The 26,816-nt window shown below is 42.3% G+C and overlaps 1 protein-coding gene across 8 annotated transcripts in view; it reads right to left on the reverse strand.

Moving 5' to 3' along the window:
* The window catches only part of FRMD4B (FERM domain containing 4B), a 364,340-nt gene that overhangs the window by 116,458 nt on the left and 221,066 nt on the right, over window positions 1-26,816 (reverse strand). For all 8 annotated transcript variants that reach the window (XM_035276090.3, XM_008982001.4, XM_035276089.3 and 5 more), the window contains 3 exons: window positions 25,876-25,941; window positions 23,351-23,445; window positions 11,577-11,669 (listed from right to left, as the gene is read on the reverse strand). In XM_035276090.3, the coding sequence (XP_035131981.3) occupies window positions 11,577-11,669; window positions 23,351-23,445; window positions 25,876-25,941 (254 nt within the window). The remainder of the gene's footprint in view (window positions 1-11,576; window positions 11,670-23,350; window positions 23,446-25,875; window positions 25,942-26,816) is intronic.

Raw genomic sequence — 26,816 nt, forward strand, 5'->3', positions numbered from 1 at the left:
CCACAGGAGAGGGGACAGTTGAGCTGAGTCTTAAAGAATGCATGAGTTTACCAGGTAACAAAGGTAGGAAGGGCACTCCAGGCAGAGAGCATGTTAGCCAAACCAATCCTCTTGCTAGTCTTTGAGCACTGCAGAAACCACATGCAGGTTGCGAGGTAGCTTGGCGCCAAATCGGTTTGTGGCACATCCAACTCTGACTGGATACCTTTGTACTAGAAACTGGGTTCACCTTGTTTTTGGAGCCCAAGTCTCTGACTACATCCTAGTTCCAGTAAACAGGTCCCTATCTTATTTCCCACTACTTTCTGGCAGTCAGCCCTGATGCCTCCTGCCTAGGCATCTGATTACCAGCTCTCTGAATCCATGATCCCCTGTCTTCCTCAAGGGGGGCATTGTAATGACTTTATATTTACGGAGTGTATAAAAAGTACGTATGAGCTTTGGGGAAAATGGCTTTTCAGGTGCACCTATCAACACACACCATGAACTGAAAACCAAATCTAGGGCTTCTTTTCTTTTTATTCTATTCTTTCTTTCTTTCTTCTTTTTTTTTTTTTTTGAGACAGAGTCTCACTCTGTAACTCAGGCTGGAGTATAAATGGTGCAATCTCGGCTCACTGCAACCTCTGCCTCCTGGGCTCAAGTGATTCTCCTGCCTCAGCCTCCTGAGTAGCTGGGGTTACAGGTATGCGCCATCACACCCAGCTAATTTTTGTATTTTTAGTAGAGATGGGAGTTTAGCCATGTTGGTCAGGCTGGTCTCAAACTGATGACCCTGTTATCTGTGATCTACCCCCCTTGGCCTCAGGGCTTCTTAATGATATGAAATGGACTATCCCAGGTTCATAAAATAAAGACCCTTTCCTTCAGCTGTTTTTGCAAAAGGATACCGTTTCCTTTTTGCATGATCACTGTGAGCTGATTTCACTAAGGTTTTGTTAAGTTGAAGCCCACGGTTAATTTTTCAGCTTCAGAATGAACCCAGGCATTTTGAATAGGCACACACTTTGGAGACAAACCTCGGCTTTGCAAGTGTAATTTCTTGAGAAAAGAATTTGCTCAGGAAGTTTTGGTCTGTGCTTTTGGGGCTCCTCCCATTAGCATTTTTTTCCTTTCTTGGTTGGCTTAACCACCAGCCAGATGGCAGCACTTGGATGTCAAAGAGCACAACATCCAGTTGTTTGGAAGTGGCTGTCCTTTGAGTCACTTAAGTTTACGTGGCCAATATTTTTGTCTTGTGGCATTTATTTCTAGTGGTCACAAGTCAACACTAGGGAGTGGGAGAGACATTAGTGTGAATCCTAGCTTCAATGCTGATCAGACTTGGGGCCTTGCGGCAGCTGCTCCACTCTCGGTGCCTCTGACCTCTCTTGCCCTACACACTGGAGAAATGAGAGGGTTTGAAACATGCTTAACATAGCAGGTAGCATGTAGTTTAGCAGCCAACGAGTGGCGGTGATTATTAGAATATTATTATCGCTCTACTGATGTGACTGTAATAAAAGGCACTGACTTAGTTGGGAACATCTTTAAAGCCTTAACTGTAACAACAAGAATAAAAATTCCAAGTATCTGGCCAGGCGCGGAGGCTCACACCAGTAATCTCAACACTTCGGGAGGCCAAGGCAGGTGGATGACTTGAGGCCAGGAGTTTGAGACCAGCCTGGCTACCATTGGTGAAAAGCCATCTCTACTAAAATTACAAAAATAAGTTGGGTGTGGTGGCACCTGCCTGTAGTCCTAGCTACTCAGGAGGCTGAGACAGGAGAATTGCTTGAACCCGGGAGGAGGAGGCTGCAGTGAGCCATGATTGCACCAGTGCACTCCAGCCTGGGAGACAAAGTGAGACTCTTTCTCAAAAAAAAAAAAAAAAAAAAATTTAAAGTATCTTTCCTAAGTTCTTTCTCTCAAGGAAACAAATGCTAGAAAAATGTCCATTTTAATACAAAATGAGAAAATCGTGTGAAACGAATGCTCTTCCAACCAGTTTTGACTTTTCTTCCTCAACTGAGCACAACATCCAGTTGTTTGGAAGTGGCTTTTGTTTTCCAGGGCCTTTGCAAAGTCTGAGTGGTATCTTCAGAGAAGGTGAATTGGGCAAGAACTGCTCAATCATTTTGCATTCTGAACAATACTGAGTTTGTGACTGGTGTCCATCGAGGGCTAAATCAAAACCCCTCATTTCAGGTTTCATTTAGTCACCATGAGTAATCTCAGGCACTTAACTGTAGCCACACGCCTAGACAGATTTCTATCAGATCTCATCCACATTCTGAGCAGGGAGATCTCTGTTTATTGCTTGTAATGACCCTGTGAGGTAGTCATATCTCACTTTATAATGCACTCTGAAGGCTGAAGTGTAATTTAAGTATATTTCACTTTCTCTGAGCACATCACTTTCTGCAAGCTATTATGCAGTGCTTATGGGCGTCCAATATGTTCCCTTTCATCTGTGGGAAGAGAACCATCTTGGAGAATTCCCAGGGGAAGCAGTTTGCTTCTACAGTGTGCTCCTCTGCCAGGAATGCTCCTCCTCATTTCTGAATTTCCAGACATGGCTAGAACCAGAGATGGCCTCCTGGTAAGCCTGTAGGAACCTGCCCTCTTGCTCCTTTCCCACAATGTGACTCTTTCTGAGTTATCTAGAAGGGCTGGAGGCCCAAGAGAGTCAGGTCCTTGCTGTGACGTGCCAGAAAGGAGAGGGAGTCTTCTCCCCTAGGCAACCTGAAGTATCAGGGGCAGGTGAATTCCCAGTGCTTGCCTCTGCTTTAAAACAGCCTGCTTTAGTCCTCCACAGGAAGGCAGAGACAGATGCTTTGAGAGGGAGTGGGGAGAGGAGGCAGGGAAGGAAGGTTGAGTGGGAAAGGCAACATCTGGGCACTGTGAATAATGAAGATAAATGATAAGATCCTCTATCCAGTGCAAAGGGGAATGGGTCAGATCCAAGCCAGACAATCCCAGAGCTTTCATATTCAAAGGCTGTGACAGAAACATGATAGAATGTTTCATTCACTGCACACGTGGTTCAGGCAGGCTGTTATTTATAACATAAAAATATATGTTAACATATTATAGAGGTTAACATTTATAGAGGGTCTACATTACCTGTTAGCACTTGTAGTCCTCCAATAACCCCCAAAGTAGGTGGGTGCTGCCACCAGCTCCATTCTATTGGTGATAAAACGGGCCTGAGAGGGTGCCAGAAGCTATACAGTGAGTGAGTGGAAGAGCTAGACTGTGAACCTAACGATGATGCTAAAGCTCTGTTCTCCATATTTGGGTGGGGGCATTACCAATGCTGAAGACATTATTTGATCATCAGCACTGGGGGAGTGTTATTGTTATTCTTATTTTGAGACAGTCTTGCTCTGCTTCCCAGGGCTAGAGTGCAGTGGCCTGATCAGCGCTCACTGCAGCCTCAACCTCCCAGGCTCAAACCATCCTCCTGCCTTAGCCTCCCAAGCAGCTGTAACTACAGGCAGGCACCACCATGCGAGGCTAATTTTTGTATTTTTTGTAGGGACAGAGTTTCGTCATGTTGCCCAGGCTGGACTGGACTCAAGCAATACACCTGCCTTGGCCTCCCAAAGTGCTGGGATTACAGGCATGAGCCACAGTGCCTGGCCTGGGAGCATTATTGATATCAGTAGGTAGAGACCAGAGATGCTGCTGAAGATCCTATGGCACAGCTTAGCTCCCTACAACAAAGAATAGCCTGGTCCTCAGCGCCAATAGTGCTGCTAGAGTAGAACCCTGCACTAAAAGCCAAGCTTCTAATTTCTGTGTGCCACAGCTTCTTTTGTCTTTCACAATACAATTTCTTTACTTTTAATGTTGCCTCTTCATTGGCTTGAGACATACACACACAGACAGACAGACACACACATCCTATAAGCATTCATGGCCCACCTGTTTCTTAAAACTGTGGAAACACAGGCACACCCACCAAAAGATAGGACTGAAAGGTTTGAGAGGGGAGTGAGCAAATTCCTAAAGATGATTTCTGGTATTTGCCCACAGAGTACACTGAGAAATAGAATCCTGTCAGAAATTGGAATCAGGGTCAAGTATGTGCTTCAGCGGATTCTGTGTCTTTCTTGAACTCTTGTCTGAATTAGGATATTGGATCCTCCAACATGAAGGCCATGAACCACCGGCCTAGAATCAGAATAGGCAGGGCCAGTTAGGGGGTCATGGGTGATACGGAGGCAACTGGCCCTTGTAGTGCCCATGCTTGGGGTATTGTGCATTCGGATGGGAGTGTGATGGCTGGGCAAAGACCTCTGGCTAACTCACACACCTCCCTCGAGTAGCCTCTGTTCAGCCTAAGCAGGAGGAATCAGTTGTTTCTCTGGGCCTTTAAATCACATTCCTCCATGAAAAGATGATGAACTTTCCTGTCCCCTCGTTATTGTAAATCACCTACCCTCTGATGGTTTTAAACAAACTCATGCTCATCTAGTCACGAACATGTTATCTTTTCTTCCTCTTATCTCTTTTCATATTTGCATTAAAAAATTGGCTCAAGTAATATGTTCATCGTAGGAAAAAATATAGACGAGCATTTTAAACTTAGTTTCTATCTCTACAAATGTTTTTGTAAAATATTTTTACAGAAAGTGTTATCATATTGCACAGACTTTTTGTGGTCTACTTCTTTCACCTAGAATATATTGCAAGCATCTTTCCATATCAACCAGTCTTTCCCTTTATAACAGCCTGTCTTTATGTGTTACATGTGTTTGGCTCTTCAAAAAAAATTGGGTGTAATGAGGACTCATGGTTTGTAGTCATGATGCTTCCTTGAGCTAAATTCTTTCTAAAGATTTAACGTTCCAAAGACCAGGCCAGGGGTGGTTGAGAAGGCAGTTACCAGTCTTGAATTCAAGGGCTCCATGTTTGCAGCAGTTTTCACCCAGAAGCAGCAGTCTGCCTCCAGATTTCCTTCTACAGTTCCCCAAAAATGCAGTGAGTTCTTCTCAGCCCTGAGTGTGGCAGACAATGCTTTACGGTACCACTGAGTGGTCACATGTAGTCCTAGAACCCAGGAAAACTGACTTAGAAAGAGGAAGAGGAAAAGAAGGGAGAAGAAGAGAGAAGACCAGATGAAAAAGAAAAAAAAAAAAAGCAAGATGGATTCAAAAGAATAAGGGGGATAAAAGATGCCAAGATCCCAGCTTTGACTGCAACAGGGTAGTACCAGCCTGAGCCATCTTAGGTCACCATCCTCTGAGGAAATACGAGCTTTTCTGGTGAGGTCACACCAAGTCCCTGCACTCCTATTAAAATGCTTGCTTGCTCCTCACTGTCAAATCTTTCAAATGTTCACATCTGGGCTGCATTACCAAAGAGGCGCATATGTTTGTGGCATATAATTTATGGCAGCCAGATAACAACCCCCAGCCTGGGGAAGTCCCCCAGAAACCTAGGGGAGTTTGGACTCCCATGGAAATAGAGAGCAGGTTAAATAATTATGGTACCTAAATAAATTACGATGCATCTCTATACACAGAGGTCATACACATATTTAGCACACATTTTTGAGATTTTATAACTGGAAAAAAGAAGACAAAGGTTTATTCTTGAAGTCCTGAAGGGACGATGTGCCTTCGCTTTACATGTTTTATTTTCTCTTTGTAGAAGCTGCATATGTTTCTGAGCTGCTCCCTCTATCCTGGGGGATATAAACCAGGTATTTATTAACCCCTCAAATCTGTAAAACCTCAGGGTTTAGCTCAGGAGTAAATGAGATAATACATGGCAAATAGCCTACGGCCTGCTGCAGAGTTTATGTTACATTTCAGTAGAGAGAAAACAAGACCTCATGGAATTTTTCTTTTTCATAAATGCTACAATTTAAAAAATAGTATTTTCTTACATTTGCATAATGTTTTACAAAATCACTTTGTATCCCCTCCTCTCCTTTAATTCTCACAAGCAACTCGCACCATCCCCAGTGAATGTGGAGTGAGTGAGGCTCAGACTGGTCCACCCTACGCATCTCTGGCCTGGACCATTGCAACAACTTCCTAACTGGTCTTGCTGTGCCCTCCTGCCCCGTTCCAGCCTGTCCTCAACACAGCAGCTAGAGTGAGTCTGTTTAAAATTGTAATTGGTTATGCTCTCAAGCTCAAAACCCACAGGCCTGAATGCTCTACAGGCCAACCCCATGTCATCTCCTACTCATCTCCCTATTATAGGTTCTCTCTAGATATATGACTTCCTTCCAGGGGCTTGTACACACCAGGCATGCTCTTGCAAACCTGTCTGTACCTGCTGTTCCCCTGGTCTGGAAGAAACTTCTCCAGAGATGGGCCTGGGTCCCTGTCTAATCTCCTCTATGCCTTTGCTCAATGCCACCTTCTTTGAGAGGCCTTCCCTGACCACTGTATTTAGAATTGAAGCCCTGGCTTTGCTAATACCCCCTTTTCCTCCTCTCTAATGGTGTTTTCTCCATACCCCCTCACATAAGCTACATTGCAGGTTCACTCTGCCTAATGACATCTCTTTCCATTAGGCTGTAGGCTTTATGGCTGCAGGAGTTAGACTTTTTTTTTTTAAATTTTCTTTCTTTCTTTCTTTTGAGATGGAGTCTTCCTCTGTTGCCAGGCTGGAGTGTAGTGGCCTGATCTCCGCTCACTGCAACCTCCTTCTTCTGGGTTCAAGTGATTCTCCTGCCTTAGCCTCCCGAGTAGCTGGGATTACACGCACGTGCCATCACACTCAGTTAAGTTTTGTATTTTTAGTAGAGATGGGGTTTCACCATGTTGGCCAGGCTGGTCTCGATCTCTTGACCTCGTGATCCACCTGCCTTGGCCTCCCAAAGTGCTGGGATAACAGGCGTGAGCCACCGCGCCCGGCCAGATTTTGTCATTTTCTTTTACCACTGCTATATTCGCAGCATCTAGTATAGGGCCAGACACACAGCAGGAACTCAGAAACTATTTAGCAGGTGAATGAACAGACTGTTATTAAATAATGAATGCATTTGTTAATGTGTATGCTGACTATGATGGTAGAGACTTTTGCCTTTTCACTATTGGGTCCTCAGACCTGGGATGGGGCAGAGTACAGTGTAGCAAAACTCCAACACATAATAAATGAAGGAAGGAAGAAATGGGTCTTCACAGCTTGGTGTAGCTCCTTCCAGGAATTTTCTCAGTATTTATAGATCTATATTTGTTTATAAAACATGCCAACTTCAAAAAAACTCAACGTGATCACTTGAACTTATCATGGCATAAAGAGTAATCTATGTTTTACAGAAATACACTCATTCCCTATATATTTTTTTCAGATATAATGTGTCTTATCTTCTAAGATGCAAGAGAGATGAGATACATGACAACATCCCTGATAACAGTGACTTATTAAAGTAATGATTTACAAGAGGAGGGGTGGAGAAGGGCTCAGCAGTGCACCCCCCACTCCATGGCACTATAGCAGAATCTGGGCCAGGAAGGTGGAGTTGGAGGAGAGTAACTGTGTAGTTTGAACAATTTCCCGAGATGATTCAGACATGCCCTGCCTCTCCTATCTGGAGAAGCTCTGAATTGCAATGCGCTTTTTCATCTAACCTCTTTTGTTAAAGTGATTCATTGTTTACTATGAAAGTGCCATAACCTACTGAACCTATCTTCACTGTTGGCGTTAGGATATTTCTAATCGTTTGCATTGAAAATGACAGTGGTACTCATGCTTTAATGTGCTGTCACTACAGGGAGTTCTTTCTCATTGTGCATTAACTACTTGGTGACCACACACCTTGATGTCCATGAGTGAGGGGCTTCTGTGCTCCATGTTCCGGTGCATACAGCACTACTGTGCTGACGCAAGAGGTGATGACCCCAATCTCAAAAGAGGTCCCCTGCACTTCCAGGGTTTCCTAAAATGAGCGAACATCAAGACGGAACCAAATGCTCTCTTCGGCTCTCTATTCTTCAGTCAACACAGTCAACCTGGAGGTTTGTCGATGGCGTCTACTGGGATGGAAGTATTACCAATAGTTCTGTTTTATCCAAATAGGAGGCTAGAGACCCTGTGAGGAGCAACTGACTTCACTGGAGCACAAGACAACTCCATTTCCAGTCCACAGAACTAGCTACCTTCCACAGTGACCTCGGTCAGTTCATGAAATTCTTTGGTGTGTGCTTATCCTTTATCATTTCTTTAATCAAATTGGAGTGACAACAACTACTTAATTGGAATAATAACAAAGAATATTATGATCTCATTATACTGTTGGGAGGAAGAACTAAATGAATAATTAAAAACTTGATAAGGGTTTTAAACATGCAAGTAGTTAGGGGAAAGTAATGCCAAGTGATTATGGGGCACTCTTGAGATAAGGCTCCAAGTAAGTGCTGAAACTGATGAACAAGCAGCAGGCCACTCTGGAATTTCAGGAACCTGCTTGGAGAAGATAGAGTGCCTGTGAATGACTGTACAGAAAGTGAGACAGGGCTTCTCCTTTGATATTCTATGACCCAAAACAGACCAGATATTAGCTGTCAAAGAATCTACATAAATCTGGTTACTACCTAGATGGTACCTGTTAGCTTTTCTGAAGGAATATTGCTTTCATTGAGTAGTTAACACTGTGAACACTACACCATCTGCACAAAAGATGAAAGTGCAAGGATGTTAGCTGAAATCTATTTTTTTTTTTTTTTGAGACGGAGTCTCACTCTATCCCCCAGGCTGGAGTGCAGTAGCGCAATCTTGGCTCACTGCAGTCTCTGCCTCCCAGGTTCAAGTGATTCTCCTGCCTCAGCCTCTGGAGCAGCGGGGCTTACAGGCCCCTGCTACCACACCCGGCCAATTTTTTGTATTTCGAGTAGAGATGGGGTTTCTCTATGTTGGCCAGGCTGGTCTCAAACTCCTGACCTCAAGTGATCTGCCCACCTAGGCTTCCCAAAGTGCTGGGATTACAGGTGTGAACCACTGTGCCTGGCCAGCTACAACCTAAATTTTAATATAAACAACTAGGAATAGCCTAAATGTTTAAAGAAGTAGATTTTTATATGCCAAAGGAAAGTTCTCTAAGTTGCAAAGAAAAAAAAATTAAGTCATCAAACAACTTTTCGTATTTTTCTAAGAAGGGGAGCAAACTTAATGGTAGAGGTGAAGGTTGGAGGTGGTGAAGAGTAATTTTTACTTTTCATTCCATACATTCATATAATTTGAAATGTTTATATTGGTAACATAATTCTCTTAGGAAAAGTATGTTTTATTTGTGTTCAGACATTTTCCCTATATAATACAAGATTAAAACTTTGCTATTCTCTGTACTTTTCCATACCAGCTATGTTCCTGGACAAATCACTACTATGCTACCTCCTTCCTGCGCTTCAAAAATAGAATTACTTCTGGCAATTAAGTTACTTCTTGTTATGTTACTTCTATTTAATTAAAGAAATTATATTCTAAACCAGATTTCAGCCCCAAAAGCAAAAAAGAAATTGGAGGTGACTAACATTTCATTTGCTGAGTACGGAGCAGCAAATCTCCACAATCCCCATCGATTAATACGAATAAGATCTTTCTGTTTTGTTTTGAGACAGGGTGTCTGTAACTCAGGCTGGAGTGCAGTGGCACAATCAAGGCTCACTGAAGCCTTGACCTCCTGGGCTCAAGCGATCCTCCTACCTCAGCCTCCCGAGTAGTGAAGACCACAGGTGCCCACCTCCACACCCACTTAATTTTTAAAATATTTTGTAGAGTTGGGGTCTCATATGTTGCCCAGGCTGGCTTCAAACTCCTGCACCCAAGTGAATCTCCCACCTCAGACTCCCAAAATATTGGGATTATAGGCATGAACTACTGTGCCTGGCCAAAAAAAGCTTTTTCTAAAATGTATTCTGTCATATTCTCATGCTTTTGAATTTCAACAGAATTGAAAAGACTCAATTAAAATAAAAGGCATATGCAAAATGCGACAGAATTCTGCCAGGTAAAAAACCCCTCCCCTCAAAAAGCATGAAACCTACACCTTCAACGTATAAAATAAAGTACATTTTCATCTTCCAAAAGTTAATATTATCAGGCATGGTTCATGCCTGTAATCTCAGCATTTTGGGAGGCTGAGGCAGGTAGATGCTTGAGCCCAGGAGTTTAAGGCCAGCCTGGATAACACGGCAAAACCTCATCTCTACAAAAAATACAAAAAATTAGCTGGGTCTGGTGGTGTATGCCTGTAGTCCCAGCTATTGAGAGACTGATTGCTTGAGCCCGGGAAGCCGAGGTTGTAGTGAGTGAAGATTGTGCCACAGCACTCCAGCTTGGGCAACAGAGTAAGACCCTGTCTCAAACAAATAAACAAACAAAAATTAACATATTCTCAGAATACAGGACCATTCTGTAGGTTAACCTAGCTTTATGAGAAAACTATGACTTTAGCTTATTTTGTCATATTTGATTTTATACCAACATAAAATTTATCAAAAAAATTTTCGTCAAATTTAGCAAAGTGGGGAGAGGGGGCCAGCACATAAGAAGGGGCTTTCAGCTCAATCATTAATGATTTTACATCAAGCTAGGTAGAGAAACATAGATATTACTTCTTCTTCTTCTTCCTTTTTTTTAGACGGAGTCTCACTGTTGTCCAGGCTGGAGTGCAGTGCCATGATCTTGGCTCACTGCAACCTCTGCCTCTGAGTTCAAGTGATCCTTATACCTCAGCCTCTTGAGTAGCTAGGATTACAGGTGGGCACAACCACACCTGGCTAATTTTTTATATTTTTAGTAGAAATGGGGATTCATGATGTTGGCCAGGCTGGTCTTAAACTCCTAACCTCAAGTGATCTACCTGCCTTGGCCTCTCAAGGTGCTGGAATTACAGGCATGAGCCACTACACCCGGCCAGTATTACATCTTATAACATTTTATTTATTGCAGATTCTGAACAATTAATGCAAAAAAAAAATAGATCCATCATGAGATGAATTTGAGAAATTGCTGATTTAGTTGAATGCATCAATTTCAGGATAGGGTTAAGTGACTTGCCCAAGCAGACCTCAGAGAACAACTCATGGACTGCATTATTTTCAGCAGTCTCTCTGCATGTGAATGGAATTCAGATCCCTGTACTGTTAATTCTTTCTGTGAACATTTGCTTGCATTTTGTCCTCTGTTCAAATTAAGACATGAAATTGTATAAAATTCAATTATTTCCAAGTCTGTAGAAAACATTATTGCTATGTAAAATGTAATAGCAAATGTTTGTCATATTTCAAATAATAAGATTCTTAAAAAAAGTTGAGTGAGAAACAGCTTATTAAATATATTACCCATGTTTTTCAGCTTTAAACTGATCTAAGAGGCTTTGAGGAATAAAGGAGGTGACTCTATCCTTCATCTTCAAAGAAAACAGCTCTACAGTATCCATGGTAACTTGGTCCCCAGACCAAGACAGCAGAGAATCTCTTTCACATCATAATGTTTTGATAGGTCTCTTTTTATTTACTATCTCTAATCACCAGAAATGTAAAAAATAGAAACACACACACACACACACACACAAAAGCAATAATAACAGCAAAAAAAGAGGGATGCTAACTGGGTCTGTGGATACATACCTCACAGCAAAGTACAAAATGGTTGCGCCTGGTTTCTTGGGCAAATCATGATCAAGAACTCGGTGATCTAATTGTAGCCAGTTCTGCTGACCTCTGTGAGAGCAAAGCAAAGAAAAAGGATTCAACAGAAAGTGAGAAAAGTTCAACAACATACAGTGTTGGCAAAGCTGTGGGGAAACAGTTGCTCTCATATACCGATGGTGGGAGCACATGTTACAACTGGAATTTCTTTCAAAACTATGAAAGCACTTGCCTCTGAACCAGGATTTCAATTTCCAGAAGTATATCAAGGTGAACTTGCACAGGTGAGAAACAATCCATATATGAAATCACTCACTGTAGCATCATTTGAAATAGCAAAAAGGGTAGAAATAACCTCAATGTCCAATAGGATATTGTGAAAAAATTATTTAAAACTGGCAAAATACAATGCAGCCATAAAATAGCCTGAAGAACAGGGGCATGGTGCGTACACATGTAGTCCCAGTTATCCAGGAGGCTGAGGCAGGAGGATCGCTTGAACCTAGGAGATCGAGGCTGCAGTGTGCCATGATCATGGCTGTCAATAGCTACTGTACTCCAGCCTTAGCAACACAATCAGAGTCTGTCTTAAAAAAAAAAAGAAATAAGCTGGCCGGGTGCGGTGGCTCATGCCTATAATCCCAGCAATTTGGGAGGCCGAGGCAGGTGGATCACGAGATCGAGAGATCGAGACCATCCTGGTTAACATGGTGAAACCCCGTCTCTACTAAAAATACAAAAAATCAGCTGGGGATGGTGGCGCGTGCCTGTAATCCCAGCTACTCAGGAGGCTGAGGCAGGAGAATTGCCTGAACCCAGGAGGCGGAGGTTGTGGTGAGCCGAGATCGCGCCATTGCACTCCAGCCTGGGTAATAACGGCGAAACTCCGTCTCAAAAAAAAAAAAAAAAAAAAAGCGCCAGAGAGCCTCTTTATAAACTTATTTGGAACAATTTCCAAGATACAATATTAAATGAAAATGTAAGGTGATGCATAACAGTAAGTATGTGGCTTTTTTTTTTTTTTAAGACAGAGTCTCGCACTGTCACCAGTCTGGAATGCAGTGGTACAATCTCGGTTCACTGCAACCTCCACTTCCAGGGTTCAAGTGATTCTCCTGACTCACTCTCCAGAGTAACTGGGATTACAGGTACATGCCACCATGCTTAGTTAATTTTTTTGTATTTTTAGTAGAGACAGGGTTTCACCATGTTGGCCAGGATGGTCTCGATCGCCTGACCTCGTGATCTGCTTGCCTCAGCCTCCCAAAGTGCCGGGATTACAGGTGTGAGCCACCACACCTGGTCGGCCATTTTTTTAATTTATAAAAAGAACAAACCTACATATGTGCATGTGTATATTATAAAAATCTGAGAGGAAAAACAAAAAACTGATAACACTAATTGACTTTGGAGGTAAAAAGCTAGGCCATATGTTAATCCTAAACTTTTATGAAATATGAAATATTTTAGATAATCAAGAAGGAGAAAACTTGTGGTTCAATGAAATAAAACACACAGGCTGGGTGTGGTGGCTCGTGTCTAGCACTTGTAGTCCTAGCACTTGGGAGGCCAAGGCAGGCAGATTGCTTGAGCCCAGGAATTTGAGACTAGCCTGGGCAACATGGTGAAACCCAATTTCTACAAAGAATACAGAAAAAATTAGATTAGTGTGGTGGTGCGTGCCTGTTCCAGCTACTAAAGAAACTGAAGAGGGAGGATCACTTGGGCCCAGGGAAGTCGAGGTTGCAGTGAGGCATGGTTATGCCTGCATCCCAGCCTGGGCAACAGAGTGAGACCCTGTCTCAAAACAAAAGCAAAAGCAAAAGCAAAAACCAGACACTTAACAATACCACAGCTTTTTAAAAAGTACGGGGTTGGTGCTAGGAGCAGTGGCTCATGCCTCTAATCCCGGCACTTTAGGAGGCTGGGGTGGGAGGACTGGCTGAGGCCAGAGGTTTGCTTGAGCCCAGGAGTTTGAGGCTGCAGTGCCACTGCAGCCTAGTCTGACAACAGTGGGAAAACTTGTCTCTAAAAAAGAGAAACAAAGTACACGGCTGAATACTCTGAGTGCCACTTCTGTGTGCAGCTTATGGACTTACTAAGATTTAAGCATGTACTTGTTTATTTTATTTACTCAAGAGCCTCACCAAATTCATGTGTATAAACAGTTCTCTCTAGATTTTGACCCCCGAGGGAGCAAAAGGATTGATGACACTGGGGCTCAAAACCGTTTACATGCCTTTTCTGATGCTGTCCAACTAGTCCATCCATTTTAGGCTGTAAATTCCCAGAGGGCATAGACCCTTATTTACTTGCTTACATAAAATTCAACCTAAGAACATGCTGATGGTGGTGGGATAGCATGTCAAAATGTAATAAAATCTCTAATGAACCAGAAGACATTTTCAAACCTATTTTGGTCCTTGAGTAAAAAATTAGAAAACAAAATCAGAAAAATCTAAGCTGTATTCATTATAAGTAGACAGAAAAAGTGGGCATAATTAATATTAGTAGGAAGAATAACAATAGCTAGTCTCTATTGAGAAATGACTCTGTGCTAATCAAATTGGAACTCTTTATACATTAAAGCTATATTTTACAGTAAGTCAGTGAGGAAAGTGCTAGAGCTGGCATTGAACATTTGAATCCGGAATTTCCTTCCTTCATTTTTTTTTAAAGTGGACTTATACATAAAAGTACCCAGGACTTTCAGTACTGGAGAAAATGAGACCATAAGGTTGAAAGAGCTTTTATAATAACTTCTGACTCAGCCTCTGATACCTATCAAGCTGAACACTGGAAAGAGTGTGTCTTTGTTTCCATAGTTACAAGACAAGGCTTCTTATACCTGTTCCCAGCTTCCTTGCAGAATATTACAAAGATAAATAAGCTGATATAAGTAACACAAAGGGAAGTTCTTAGAGCTACTGCACTTGTGTGTAAAAGAAAAGAAAAATAAGATGGGGACTGACATTAGAAGTGTCTTACACTATATTTCATCAAGTTTAGAGTGCCACTGATTTAAAGACACATCCCAATTTCACAGACGTTCAAATGTGTGTCTTCAAATACATAACATATTTTATAGTATCAGGTCTCAAAAGTTTTCTTAGGAAAGATGTATCATTTTAAAAGCACAATGGGCTAGATGTGTGACTCAAACCTGTAATCTCAGCATTTCAGGAGGCTGAGGCAGGAAGAGCACTTGAGCCTAGGAGTTCAAGGCTGCAGTGAGCTATGATGATGCCACTATACTCTAGCCTGGGCAATAGAGCAAGACGCTGTCTCTAAAAATAAGTAGAAGGCATAATGTATGCATATTTGTATGAACTATGCATATTTGTAGGACGGTGTTTATGAATGAATGAAGCAAATTGTACAATAACATATACAGCATAAACCACTTATGTTAACCACAGAAGCGCACTCAAAACACTTAAATATTAATGAACATTTTAGGATATGTTTCTGGAGAGTTATACAGCAACTTGCTAGTATAGGTTACCTCTGTGGAAGAAACTACAGTTACAGTGGAAAGGTAGTCAAAAGGGACAGGACTCAACCATGACCTTGAAGAAGATATTCATGTATATATTATATGACATAGTTTGTTAAAAGGATAAATTACAAAGTAGATTCTAAAAATCTACCCACAATCTCATCAATAGAAAAAAGTCTAGAAGAATTTTTTTAAGCCCCATAATTCTATCACTATAATATAATCAAGGTTACTTATTGCTTATAACTTGCTTTTGTCAAGTTTTCCCATCAGCAAATATAACAGATCTAACCAATATCTTAAAAAGATGATCATATGTACCTCTATCAGGCGTGCAGACCAGCCACAAAGCAAGTTTTATTTTTGGCTAGAATTATACAGTGGAAGGCCCATCGTCGCCATCCCATTGGAAGGGACAGTGATCAAAAGTCACAGTCATGTTGTAAAGGCTATTTGTTATTTCTTGGTAAACAAAGCTTATTTAGCAAAGAGATGGGAACCATTATGGTGACCTGAAGGGCTGGTGCCTCAGGAGGGCCGTGACTGCCCTCTAGGGGTAAAAGACTCACTCTGCACACAGAGCTGCCAAAGGCACTAACACGTATAATCTCAGGAACTTTATCTCTCCCTCTCCTGGTAACTTGACCTTGAATCTGTTCTGGTTGGTCACCATCACTGCTTTTATTACGTAACTGCCAGCTATTTCTCCTCTTGGTCTGTCGATGAGTTGTAGACAGTAGCCACTTTCATTGGCAAAATGTTCCTTTCAGCTTTGTGTTCTTCTGTTTAAAGTTCACCAAAGGCAAAAGATGCACGTGGCATCTAGGCTGGAAAATGCAACTCAGACGGCATCCTGGGAGGGCTCTCACTCAGTGGTTTTCCGGGGGTGAAAAGAGGGAGGAGGGAGTGCTGAAAGAAAATGCTTTCCAAAAATATTTACCAGACAAAGAAAAAGAACTAGGCCTATGACCAAGACATTGCAAGGAGACACCCTTGGACATAAGCAATTTTCCAGACCCGCTCCACAGAAAGGTGGAAATGGCCAACTTCCACCCCCTCAACAGCCCCACTCAAACTTCTTCTGAAAATAAACACAACTAGAGCCAGGAGGTGCCTCCCCGAACTGGTCATAATTCAAAAAGAGACTCTGCCGTCACTTGCAGGGAGTGCACAGAGGACACTTTGGAGCCGGGGTTCTTGGGGAAAGATTAGAACTATAGTTACCTCCTTTTGACCAGCTAAAGGAGATAACTGGGAAAGGGGCTGTGTGAGGATTCTTCTCACAGTGTAGTTTTGAGAAAAATCTCAGGGCTCAACAAGGAGGGTGGCCCAAATCATTGAAGGAAGTCATTCCTATCATTCCTTTTCCTTTCTTTGAGACAGAGTCTCGCTTTGTTGTCCAGAATGGAGTGCAGTGGCACAATTTCGGCTCACCGCAACCTCCACCTCCAGGGTTCAAGTGACCCTCGTGCCTCAGCTGCCTGAGTAGCTGGGATTATGGGTGACTGCCACCATGCTCGGCTAATTTTTGTATTTTTAGTACAGATAGGGTTTTGCCATGTTGCCCAGGCTGGTCTTGAACTCCTGACCTCAGGTGATTCCCCCCGCCTTGGCCTCTAAAGTTTGGAGATTACAGGTGTGAGCCACTGCACCCAGCCTATTTTTCCTTTTTTTTTTTTTTCTGAAGAGAAGGTCCTACAGTCTGAACCCCTGACTTATGCACCGTCTGGTTTATGTTCAACTGAACTTGGAGCTTTTCCTGAAGACTTTCATGTGGCCAGGACCCTCTTTTCCAGTCTGCCACAAACCTTGCAGCCCAAGGGACCTCTGACACTGCAGTCATAAGCCACATTCCTCCTCCATCTAACATCTTTCCATGGCCTGGGTGTGCCTCCTCTACGGTGTGACTAACAAGGCTCACCCATGATCTTGTCCCCATGATCAGGCCAATGTCTTCATCATTGGGAAAATGCACCTTGTTCACTGCCATGTTCATGCATTTGCCCGTAAAATAACTCATGCCTAGAATGTCACCTCCCACCACCCCTCCAATCTATTTAAAGTCTACCTGACCTGCAAGATCCAATTTTAGTTACTCCTCTGTGTGTGACACCTACTCCAGTCCTCCTTCAGTTTCCTTAACTCTTTCTTATTGCAACACATTGGATGATAGCTCCCCCGACCTTTTTCATTTTTTTTTTTTTTTTGAGACAGGGTATCGCTCTGTAGCCCAGGCTGGATTCTCTTGCCTCAGCCTCCCAAGTAGCTGGGAATACAGGTGTCCACCACCACGCCCAGCTTATTTTTGTGTTTTTGGTAGAGACTGGGTTTCGCCATGTTGTTCAGGCTGGGGTCAAACTCCTGGGCTCAAGTGATCCGCCTACCTCAGCCTCCCAAAGTGCTGGGATTACAGGCATTAACCAACACACCTGGCTGATAGCTCCCTTTTATTGTGGGCCTGTGCCATGGAGATGCTCTGCATACCTTACCTGATTTAATAGTGTTGAATACTAGTACCCTATTCATAGGTGCCCTATGTAGTACATACTATATAAGACACTATTACATCCAGCATACAGATGAGAAAACTTGAGTGTCAGAGATGTTAAGTAACTGGTCTAAGGTCACACAGCTAGCTATCAAGATTCTCTGACACCTGCTCCTACCTCCCTCTCAATCCTTATCCTGTACCACTTTCACTTTTAATCTCTGTACTCTCATCACACTTGCTTTATTTTTGTTTGGGACAGGTTTTCACTCTGTCGCTCGGGCTAGAGTGCAGTGGTGAGATCACCATTCACTGAAACCTCCACCTCCTGGCCTCAGGCAATCCTCCCACCTAAGCCTCCCGAGGAGCTGGGACTCCAGTGAACCACCATGCCCCCTTAATTTTTTTGTTTGTATTTTTACTAGAGATGGCATTTCACCATGTTGCCCACTCTGGTCTAGAATTCCTGGCCTTAAGTGAGCTGACTGTCTCAGCCTCCCAAAGTGCTGGGATTATGGGTATGAGCCACTGTGCCCAGTCTTGTTTTTTCTTTCTCAAAAAAAAAAACAAACAAATCACAAAAGTCAGGCTCAGCCCCACCTCAGGACTTTTGCACTGGCTTTTGTTTGTAATGCCTCCCCAGACTTTTGCACTGGTTCTTACTTGTCATTATATGTCACCTCCTAGATACTGTCCTAGCCCACCCTGTCTAAAACTGACCCCAGGTTTTCTTGGTCATGGCTTTTATGCTCTTCAATGCTCTTGTAATTGCTGATATTTCTTTATCTGTTTACTTTTTGTGCCAGACTATACCATTGCAGTATGAGCGCCATAAAAGCAGGGGCCTTGTCTGTGTTACTCCTTGCTGAATCGTTGTGATCTAGAACAACACCTGGTATTGGGTGAGCATTCAAAAAATATTTTATTTTTTATTTTTAGAGATGGGGTCTTGCTGTATTGCTTAGGCTGGAGTGTTGGCATAATCATAAGCTCACTGTAGCACTGAACTCCTAGGTTCAAGTAATCCTCCCACCTTGGCCTCAGCCTCCTGAGTGGCTAGGACTAGAGTTTGTACATCACCACACCTAGCTGATTTTTTATTTGTGTGTGTGTGTTGGTAGAGATGGGATCTCTCTATGTTGCCTAGGCTGGTCTTGAACTCCTGGCCTCACACAATACTCCCACCCTTGGTCTCCCAAAGTGCTGAGATTACAGGTGTGAGCCATTCTTAATGTAAATATATATATATTTTTGAGACAAGGTCACACTCTGTCGCCCAGGCTGGACTGCAGTAGTGCCATCATCATAGCTCAGTGCAGCCTTGACTCTTGGGCTCAAGTTTTCCTCCCACCTCAGCCTCCCAAGTGGCTGGGACTACAGATGTGTGTCACCATGCCTGGCTAATGTTTTAATCTTTTGTAGAGATGAGGTCTCCCTATGTTGCCTAGGCATCTCCGAAACTCCTAGACTCAAGGGATCTACCTGCCTCAGCCCTCTAAAGTGCTGGGATTACAAGTGTGAACTATCACACCCAGCTAATATTTTTCAGTGAATAAATTACTCCAGTATTCATGTTCTTAACCTCTACTCTATATGACCTCTGTCTAAATTATAGTGCTTATAGTACTATAATTACAGTTCATGCCATATAACCTAGCCATTGTATATTTATGGCTTTATGTCTTATACTGTTTGCTATGATTTCATCCACATTTGGATTCAGCCTATTTGTGTGTGTGTTCATACTGATTCACATGAGCTGGTGCTGGCTTTCCAGCATGAACTTGTTGTCAGTGGACATCGGCATTTCCCATTTCATCCAGCAGAGGACATGTCATACAGAGCCTCTCAAATGGCAGCTGTTGAGTGATTCAGAGTGAGGTGAGAGATGTCCAGTGCACTCTCTTCTGTCTTGCTGAACTCTCTTTGGGAAACATCCTCAATCCAGAATCAAAGTTTTCAGGTTTTTTCTACTTCTCTTGACAATTCGGCTGCCTGGTTTTTGCCAAGCCCAAGTCCTGAGCCTACTGGTATATCTTGGAGGTCCTAGGCTCACAGCCCACCCAGGCCAGGAATAATGGGAGATCACAAGGTGTTAAAAGTAAATTAACTCCTTCTTGAGATGATTTTCCATTGATTAAACTGAAGAACTGAAAAAAAAAAAAAACATCTAAATTGCCAGCATTATGAAAAGAATGCTGCATGGCTGGCCAACATATTTTATGTCTGGAACATATCTTCTTACATTTTAATATTTAAGAAGCTCTTTGGAAATTATGCATAGAAAGAGGAAGCATTCCTCTGATAATGTATCTGGCTGCATATAATGTGGGTAAATTGGGCCGCCATAAAAAAGACAGGCAGGCAGGCAGGCAGGCAGGCAGGCAGGCAGACAGACAGACACACGCGCGAGCGCGCGCGCGCACACACACACACACACACACACACACACACACACACGGGGAGAGAAAGAGAAAAAAGCTAGTAAGTCCCAACACATTTGCTTACATAGAGTTTTTGCTTATATAAAGTTTTCTTTTTTTTTTCCTGTGAGTTCTTGGATTTTTATGATAGTTTATGGCATTTACTTTCTTTAAAAAAAAAGAGAAAGAAAAAAAGAAATGAAGGAGAGGAAGAAAGAGGAAGAGGGAGAGAGAATGGGAGTGTTGCTTTATTCTAAAAATGGGTATTGAAAACCTCTTTTATGCCAGTAATTGTGCTTAATAATGGCCAACCAATATTTCATTTAAACCTGTGAGTAGGTGTGATGTGGTACTGATAAGAGTGTATATTCTGTGTATTTAAAGTGGAGAGTTCTATAAATATTTATTAAGTTTACTTGTTCCAGATCTGAGTTCAAGTCCTGGATATCCTTATTAATTTTCTGTCTCATTGATCTGTCTAATATGGATGTTGAAGTCCCCCACTATTATTGTGTGGGAGTCTAAGTCTCTTTATAGGTCTTATATATCTGGGTGTTCCTGTATTGGGTGCATATATATTCAGGATCGTTAGCTCTTCTTGTTGCATTGATCCTTTTACCATTATATCTTCGTTGCTTTAAAATCTATTTTATCAGAGGCGAGAATTCTGCTATTTATTTATTTATTTATTTATTTTTGCTCTCCATTTGGTTGGTAAATCTTTCTCCATTCCTTTGTTTTGAGTCTCTGTGTATCCTTGCATGTGAGATGGGTCTGGATGCAGCATACTGATGAGTTTTGGCTGTATCTTTTGATTGGGGGATTTAGTCGATTTAAATTTAGGATTACTGCCATTTGATGTTAGCTGGCTGTTTTGCCCATTAGTTGATGTAAATTCTTCATTATGTTGATGCTCTTTACTTTTGGTATATTTTTGGAAAGGCTAATACTGGTTGCTCCTTTCTGTGTGTAATGCTTCTTTCAGAAGCTCTTGTAAAGCAGGCCTGGTGGTGATGAAATCTCTGAGTACTTGCTTGTTCATAAAAGATTTTATTTTTCCTTCGCTTGTGAAGCTTAGTTTGGCTGGATAAGAAATTCTGGGTTGAAAGTTCATTTCTTTAAGGATGTTGAATATTGGCCCCCACTCTCTTCTAGCTTGTAGGGTTTCTGCTGAGAGATCTGCAGTAAGTCTGATAGGCTTCCCTTTATGGGTAACCTGACCTTTCTCTCTGGCTGCCCTTAGTATTTTCTCCTTCGTTTCAACTGTGGTGAATCTAACGATTATGTGCCTTGGGGTTGCTCTTCTTGAGGATTATCTTTGTGGTGTTCTCTGTATTACCTGGAGTTGAATATTGTCCTGCCTTGCTAGGTTGGGAAAGTTTTCCTGAATAATATCCTGAAGAGTATTTTCCAGCTTGGATTCATTCTCTTCGTCACATTCAGGTATACCTGTCAAACATAGATTAGGTCTTTTCACATAGTCCCATATTTCTTGGAGACTTTGCTCATTCCTTTTTATCCTTTTTTCTCTAATCTTGTCTTCTCATTTTATTTCATTAAGTTGGTATTTGACCTCTGATATCCTTTCTTCTGCTTGATCAATCTGGCTGTTAAAACTTGTGCATACTTCGCGAAGTTCTTGTGTTGTGTTTTTCAAGTCTGTTAATTCACTTATATTCCTCTCTATATTGTCTATTCTTGTTAGCATTTCATCAAACCTTTTTTCAAAGTTCTTAGTTTCTTTGCATTGGGTTAGAACAAGTTCTTTTAACTCCCAGAAGTTTCTTATCATCCACCTTCTGAAGCCTACTTCTGTTAATGGAACACAATCTTTCTCCATCAGGCCTTGTTCCGTTGCTGATGAGGAACTGTAATCCCCTGTAGAGGGAGAGGCCTTTTGATTTTGGGTATTCTGAGCCTTTTTAGGCTGGTTTCTTCCCTTTGTTATAAATTAATACATCTGTCGTCTTTGTAATTACCACCTTTCTAATTAGGTTTCTGAGTGGATGTCCAATTTATTGATTCCCAGTGCCAGAATCTGAGCAACCCACTGCACTGGCTAAAACAGCGGCATTAAGATTGATGGTGCTTTTCTGCCTGGGAATCTCCGGTCTGGCTTCCTTCTTGAGTCTGTCCTTCAATCAGCTGAATAGGCGACTCTGCCTTCTTGGAGCTCCAAACGTCAGTCAAAAGGGGAACCAGTCCTGTTTATTCTGCACCAAGAACCGCCGCGCCAAGGCGCCAGCAAAACCGCCATGCCGGCCACAAGAGTTGTGCTGGTGACCCGTGGGGCTCCTCCGCTGGGAATCTCCTGGTCCATGAGCAACAAAAATTCATCTGAAAGTGTGGCATCCTCTCGTTCTCTGAGCTTTCACTGGGAGCTACAATCCCGAGCTGTTAGCGATCAGCCATCTTGGATCTGGCATTTATATAGAGTTTTAAATTCTCATAAATTTATTTTTATTTACCTGCCTTCTTTCAGGGAGCATATATCTTGTTGACAAATATATATATACTATTCAACAACTTAGCATAAAAAGCAAAAAAAAAAAAGAGACAGTTGAGAAGGTAACATAAGATGGACCTAAGTGGTAGTTTAAAAGTTCATTCCATATTAAACTATATACATGTTTTTTGGGTGGGCCACAAATTTACCTTTAAGCTCTCTTGTCACCAACACCAACACATCAACTCAGTTTCAAGATGTGAGTAAATGTCTAGTATTTCTATCACTGATACATAAGCTAAATTAGCAAGCACAACCACATTCAAAGCATTGAGTATACACTATAATCAGGAAAAACAAACTCATTACTACAAATTTCCTTTTTTTTTTTTGAAATGGAGTCTCACTCTGTCACCCAAGTTTGAGTACAGTGGTGTGATCTCAACTCACTGCAACCTCCACCTCTCGGGTTCAAATTATTCTCCTGCCTCAGCCTCCTGAGTAGCTGCGACTATAGCTGTGCGCTACCATGCCTAGTTAATTTTTGTATTTTTAGTAGAGATGGGGTTTCACCATATTGGTCAGGCTGGTCTTGAACTCCTGACCTTGTGATCCGTCTGCCATGGCATCCCAAAGTTCTGGGATTATAGGCATGAGATACTGCGTCCAGCCATTACTACAAATTTCGAAAACAATGTTTTGAGTACTAAAATGGTCATTATTCCTTTTCTTCTTCCTTTGCAATAGTCCTAGGGGACAAATCGCATATTAAAAAACCTTTAAGCAGGACATGTTCTAATTCCTGTAGGACTTATTTCCTTTCTTGTTACTTATGGATGACAGCAAGTAGGTAGCCCACGCAAAAGGTAAAGAAACTAAAACTATTGAAAGACTTACGTGTCATCTACGAATGTTATTCCAAAATACTCCTTTTCTTTCAGGTTGAAATGTGAAGCCACGAGGTCCAGCAACTCTCTTGCTAAAAGTTTGGGCTGTCAAAATAAAAATCTGGTTAGAAGCAATGTGGTTGTCCTTCTCTTACTGCTACTACCTTCCTCTGCCCTAAATAGTTTAAAGCAGCTTTTGTTTGTTTGTTTGTTTTCTATTGCCTGCCCCTGTTTGTGGATTAGGTTGATGTACTACAGACAATTCTTTTTTTTTTTTTCTGAGATGGAGTCTCACTCCATTGCCCAGGCTGGAGTGCGATGGCATAATCTCGGCTCACTATAACCTCTGCCTCCTGGGCAATTCTCGTTTCTCAGCCTCCCAGGTAGCTGGGACTACAGGTGGCCACCACCACGCCTGGCTAATTTTTGTATTTTTAGTAGAGACAGGGTTTCACCTTGTTGGTTAGGCTGGTCTCGAACTCCTGACCTCAGGTGATCCACCCGCCTTAGTCTCTCAAAGTGCTGGGATTGCAGGCATGAGCCACCAAGCCAGGCCAACAATCCTTTAAGAATTGTTGGAAAGAGAAGAGATGGGAATAGAAATATCAATGAGACCATCATTTTCATGTATTTGCAATTCACTCAAGTACCTTACATTTTCCCTCTAAGGTGCCTTTACTAAGATGTGGTTTTGGGAAAAAATACTCTTTTATATGTAATGCGGTGCTAATGCCCAGGACAAAGAATATTAAACAGCTTGCTGCTTGGTTATCTGTGACATATAAAAGACTGGAGGAATCATTTTGCTTGTTGGTGGCCAGTTGAAGAAGTCCAGACTCAAAGCTGTGGGGCTACTGATGAAAATAATACTAACACTACTAATAATAAATAGTTTCCATTTATTTTGCTGAACTTATATATATAGTCATTTAATCCTTATAATGAGCTATGAGGTGGGGCTTTTTATTTCCATTTTATAAATGAGTCAACCAGGGCCCAGAGTGATTAAGCACCTTACTTGATGTTACACTGTTAGTAAGGGCAGGGATTTGAACCTCGTCTGTCTCCTTCTAAAGCCTAAACTTTTCTTCTGAAATGGAGATATTGTACCCATTGCATACATCATCATCAATAGTATTAAGTATCTAGTGAGAAGAGGGATATAATCTATATGTTTTTGGGAAGCTCTGGATCTGGTGAGAAGAAATATGGGTTTGGAATCAGCCAGAATGCCTGGAGTGATAATTGATGCTGGATTTGCAGGGACTGGGGAAGAAAAGGGGAATGCTTGCAGGAGGCATTCTGGATGGATTCTTTTTGAACTTGGAGCCAAACAGTTTAGGGTATATTACAATGGCTGTTGGAGGAAAAAAATGGACATGATTTAAAGGGAAAAAAAAAAAAGAAACAGGCAGACTCTAGACTAAAGGTCTACTTTGGCAAAGCTACTGTTGACCGTACTATTTCACTCAAATTGAAGCCTAAGGATAGTGGGCTAAGGACAGGCCTTGGAAGAGAAAAGAATTTAGGTTTGGTTAGAGGAGAAAATTCTAGGCTAGCTGTAGGTGTGGCCTGTCCGCAGGGACTTTCACAATTTTGAGAGACTCTTGGTCCATAGTGTTGGGTGAATAGAAATAGAAGCATCAACAATTAAAATATCATTGCTTGGCTGGGTGCGGTGGCTCACGCCTGTAATCCCAGCATTTTGGGAGGCTGAGGTGGGTGGATCACTTGAGGTCAGGAGTTTGAGACCAGCCTGGCCAACATGGTGAAACCCAATCTCTACTAAAAATATAAAAATTACCCGGGGGAGATGGAGAGGGCCTGTAGTCCCAGATACTCAAGAGGTTGAAGCAGGAGAATCGCTTGAAACTCCGGTTGAGGCAGAGGTTGCAGTGAGCTGAGATCATGCCACTGCATGGGCAACAGAGTGAGACTGCATCTCAAGAAAAAAAAAAATACACACACACACACACACACACACACACACACACTCTCACTTATATAGTGCCATATATTTTACTCACATATATAATCTAGCTTGATTTTTAACCATAATTCTGCTGGGAAGCCTAGGCAGTTCCCAGTTGATGAAACTGGGTATTTCACTTGCACAATACCGTGTAGCTGGACAGTGGCAGAATGCAGAGTCCCACCTCACAATAATCCCTTCAGGAAGTACTATGCTTCCCAATTTACCAACAAGAGGTTCAGAGAAGTAAAGTCAATTTCCCAGGGTCACAGATCTATTAAGTGTCAGACTGAGTTGGAACCCAAGTGCCTCTGAATCCATGTCACCAGGCTATAATTACCCTTACATATGGACCAGCTTTTCTGACTTTGAAGATGCTTTTTTCCCTTTGATCCACTCTGAGTCACTGATTTTGAGGCAAAGATAAGGGAGAAGGCTGAGTACAGACTATGAGGCTCAGAGAGGGAATGAGGATGAGCTGTCTCTGTGTGGGCAACACCTACCCATGCAAAACCTACCTGGGCAACACCTAATTGAGTAATACACATTTGGACAACACCTACCTGAACCAGCAGCTCCAGTCTCCTATCATCCAGGAGGTGCACCTGGCAGTGCCTGCCTTCTGTCATCTGTGGGGACAAAACAGGAAGAGTGGTGTTAGGGCCAGGGCTGGCAAGCAAACCTCTGGACTCATTGTATCACTTATTTTATATGACATGTACTCAGCCTAAAAATGGCTTTAGTTGAGTTAATCAACAGGCTTGGCCAGAAACATTTATTATATGGGAGTAACTTGGATTTAAAAAAAGAAAAGAACAAAGAGCACAGGCTAGCCAATATATTGCAAAAATAATGCCCATACAAGTTCAAGCAATGCACACAAAATTATTACATGAAACGCAGGTCTCATCCCAGAGGAAACTACAGTATTTTTCCTGGAATTAATGTTTTGTTAAAAAAAAAAAAAAAGCCAGCTGGGCACAATGGCTCACGCCTGCAATCCTAGCACTTTGGGAGGCTGAGGCAGGTGGATCACTTGAGGCCAGGAATTTGAGACCAGCCTGAGCAACATAGTGAAACCCCATCTCTACTAAAAATACAAAAATTAGCTAGGCATGTGGTGTGCACCTGTAATCCTAGCTACTCAGGAGGCTAAGGCCTGAGAATTTGCTTGAACTCAGGCAGTGGAGTTTGGAGTAAGCCGTGATCACACCATTACACTACAACTTTGTGACACAGCGAGACTGTCTAAAAAAAAAACAGCCTTCATTCAAGGGGCACAGCGGCTCATGCCTGTAATCCCAACACTCTGGGGAGCCAAGCAGGTATATTGCTTGAGGCCAGGAGTTTGAGATCAGCCTGACCAACATGGCGAAACCCCCTCTCTACAAAAAATACAAGAATTAGCCTTGTATGGTGGCATGTGCCTGTAGTCCCAGCTACTCAGGAGGCTGAGTTGGGAGAATCACTTCGGCCTGGGAGGTCGAGGCTGCAGTAATCTGAG

The sequence above is a fragment of the Callithrix jacchus genome, chromosome 15 (assembly GCF_049354715.1).
Source record: "Callithrix jacchus isolate 240 chromosome 15, calJac240_pri, whole genome shotgun sequence".
Taxonomy (NCBI): Eukaryota; Metazoa; Chordata; class Mammalia; order Primates; family Cebidae; genus Callithrix; species Callithrix jacchus.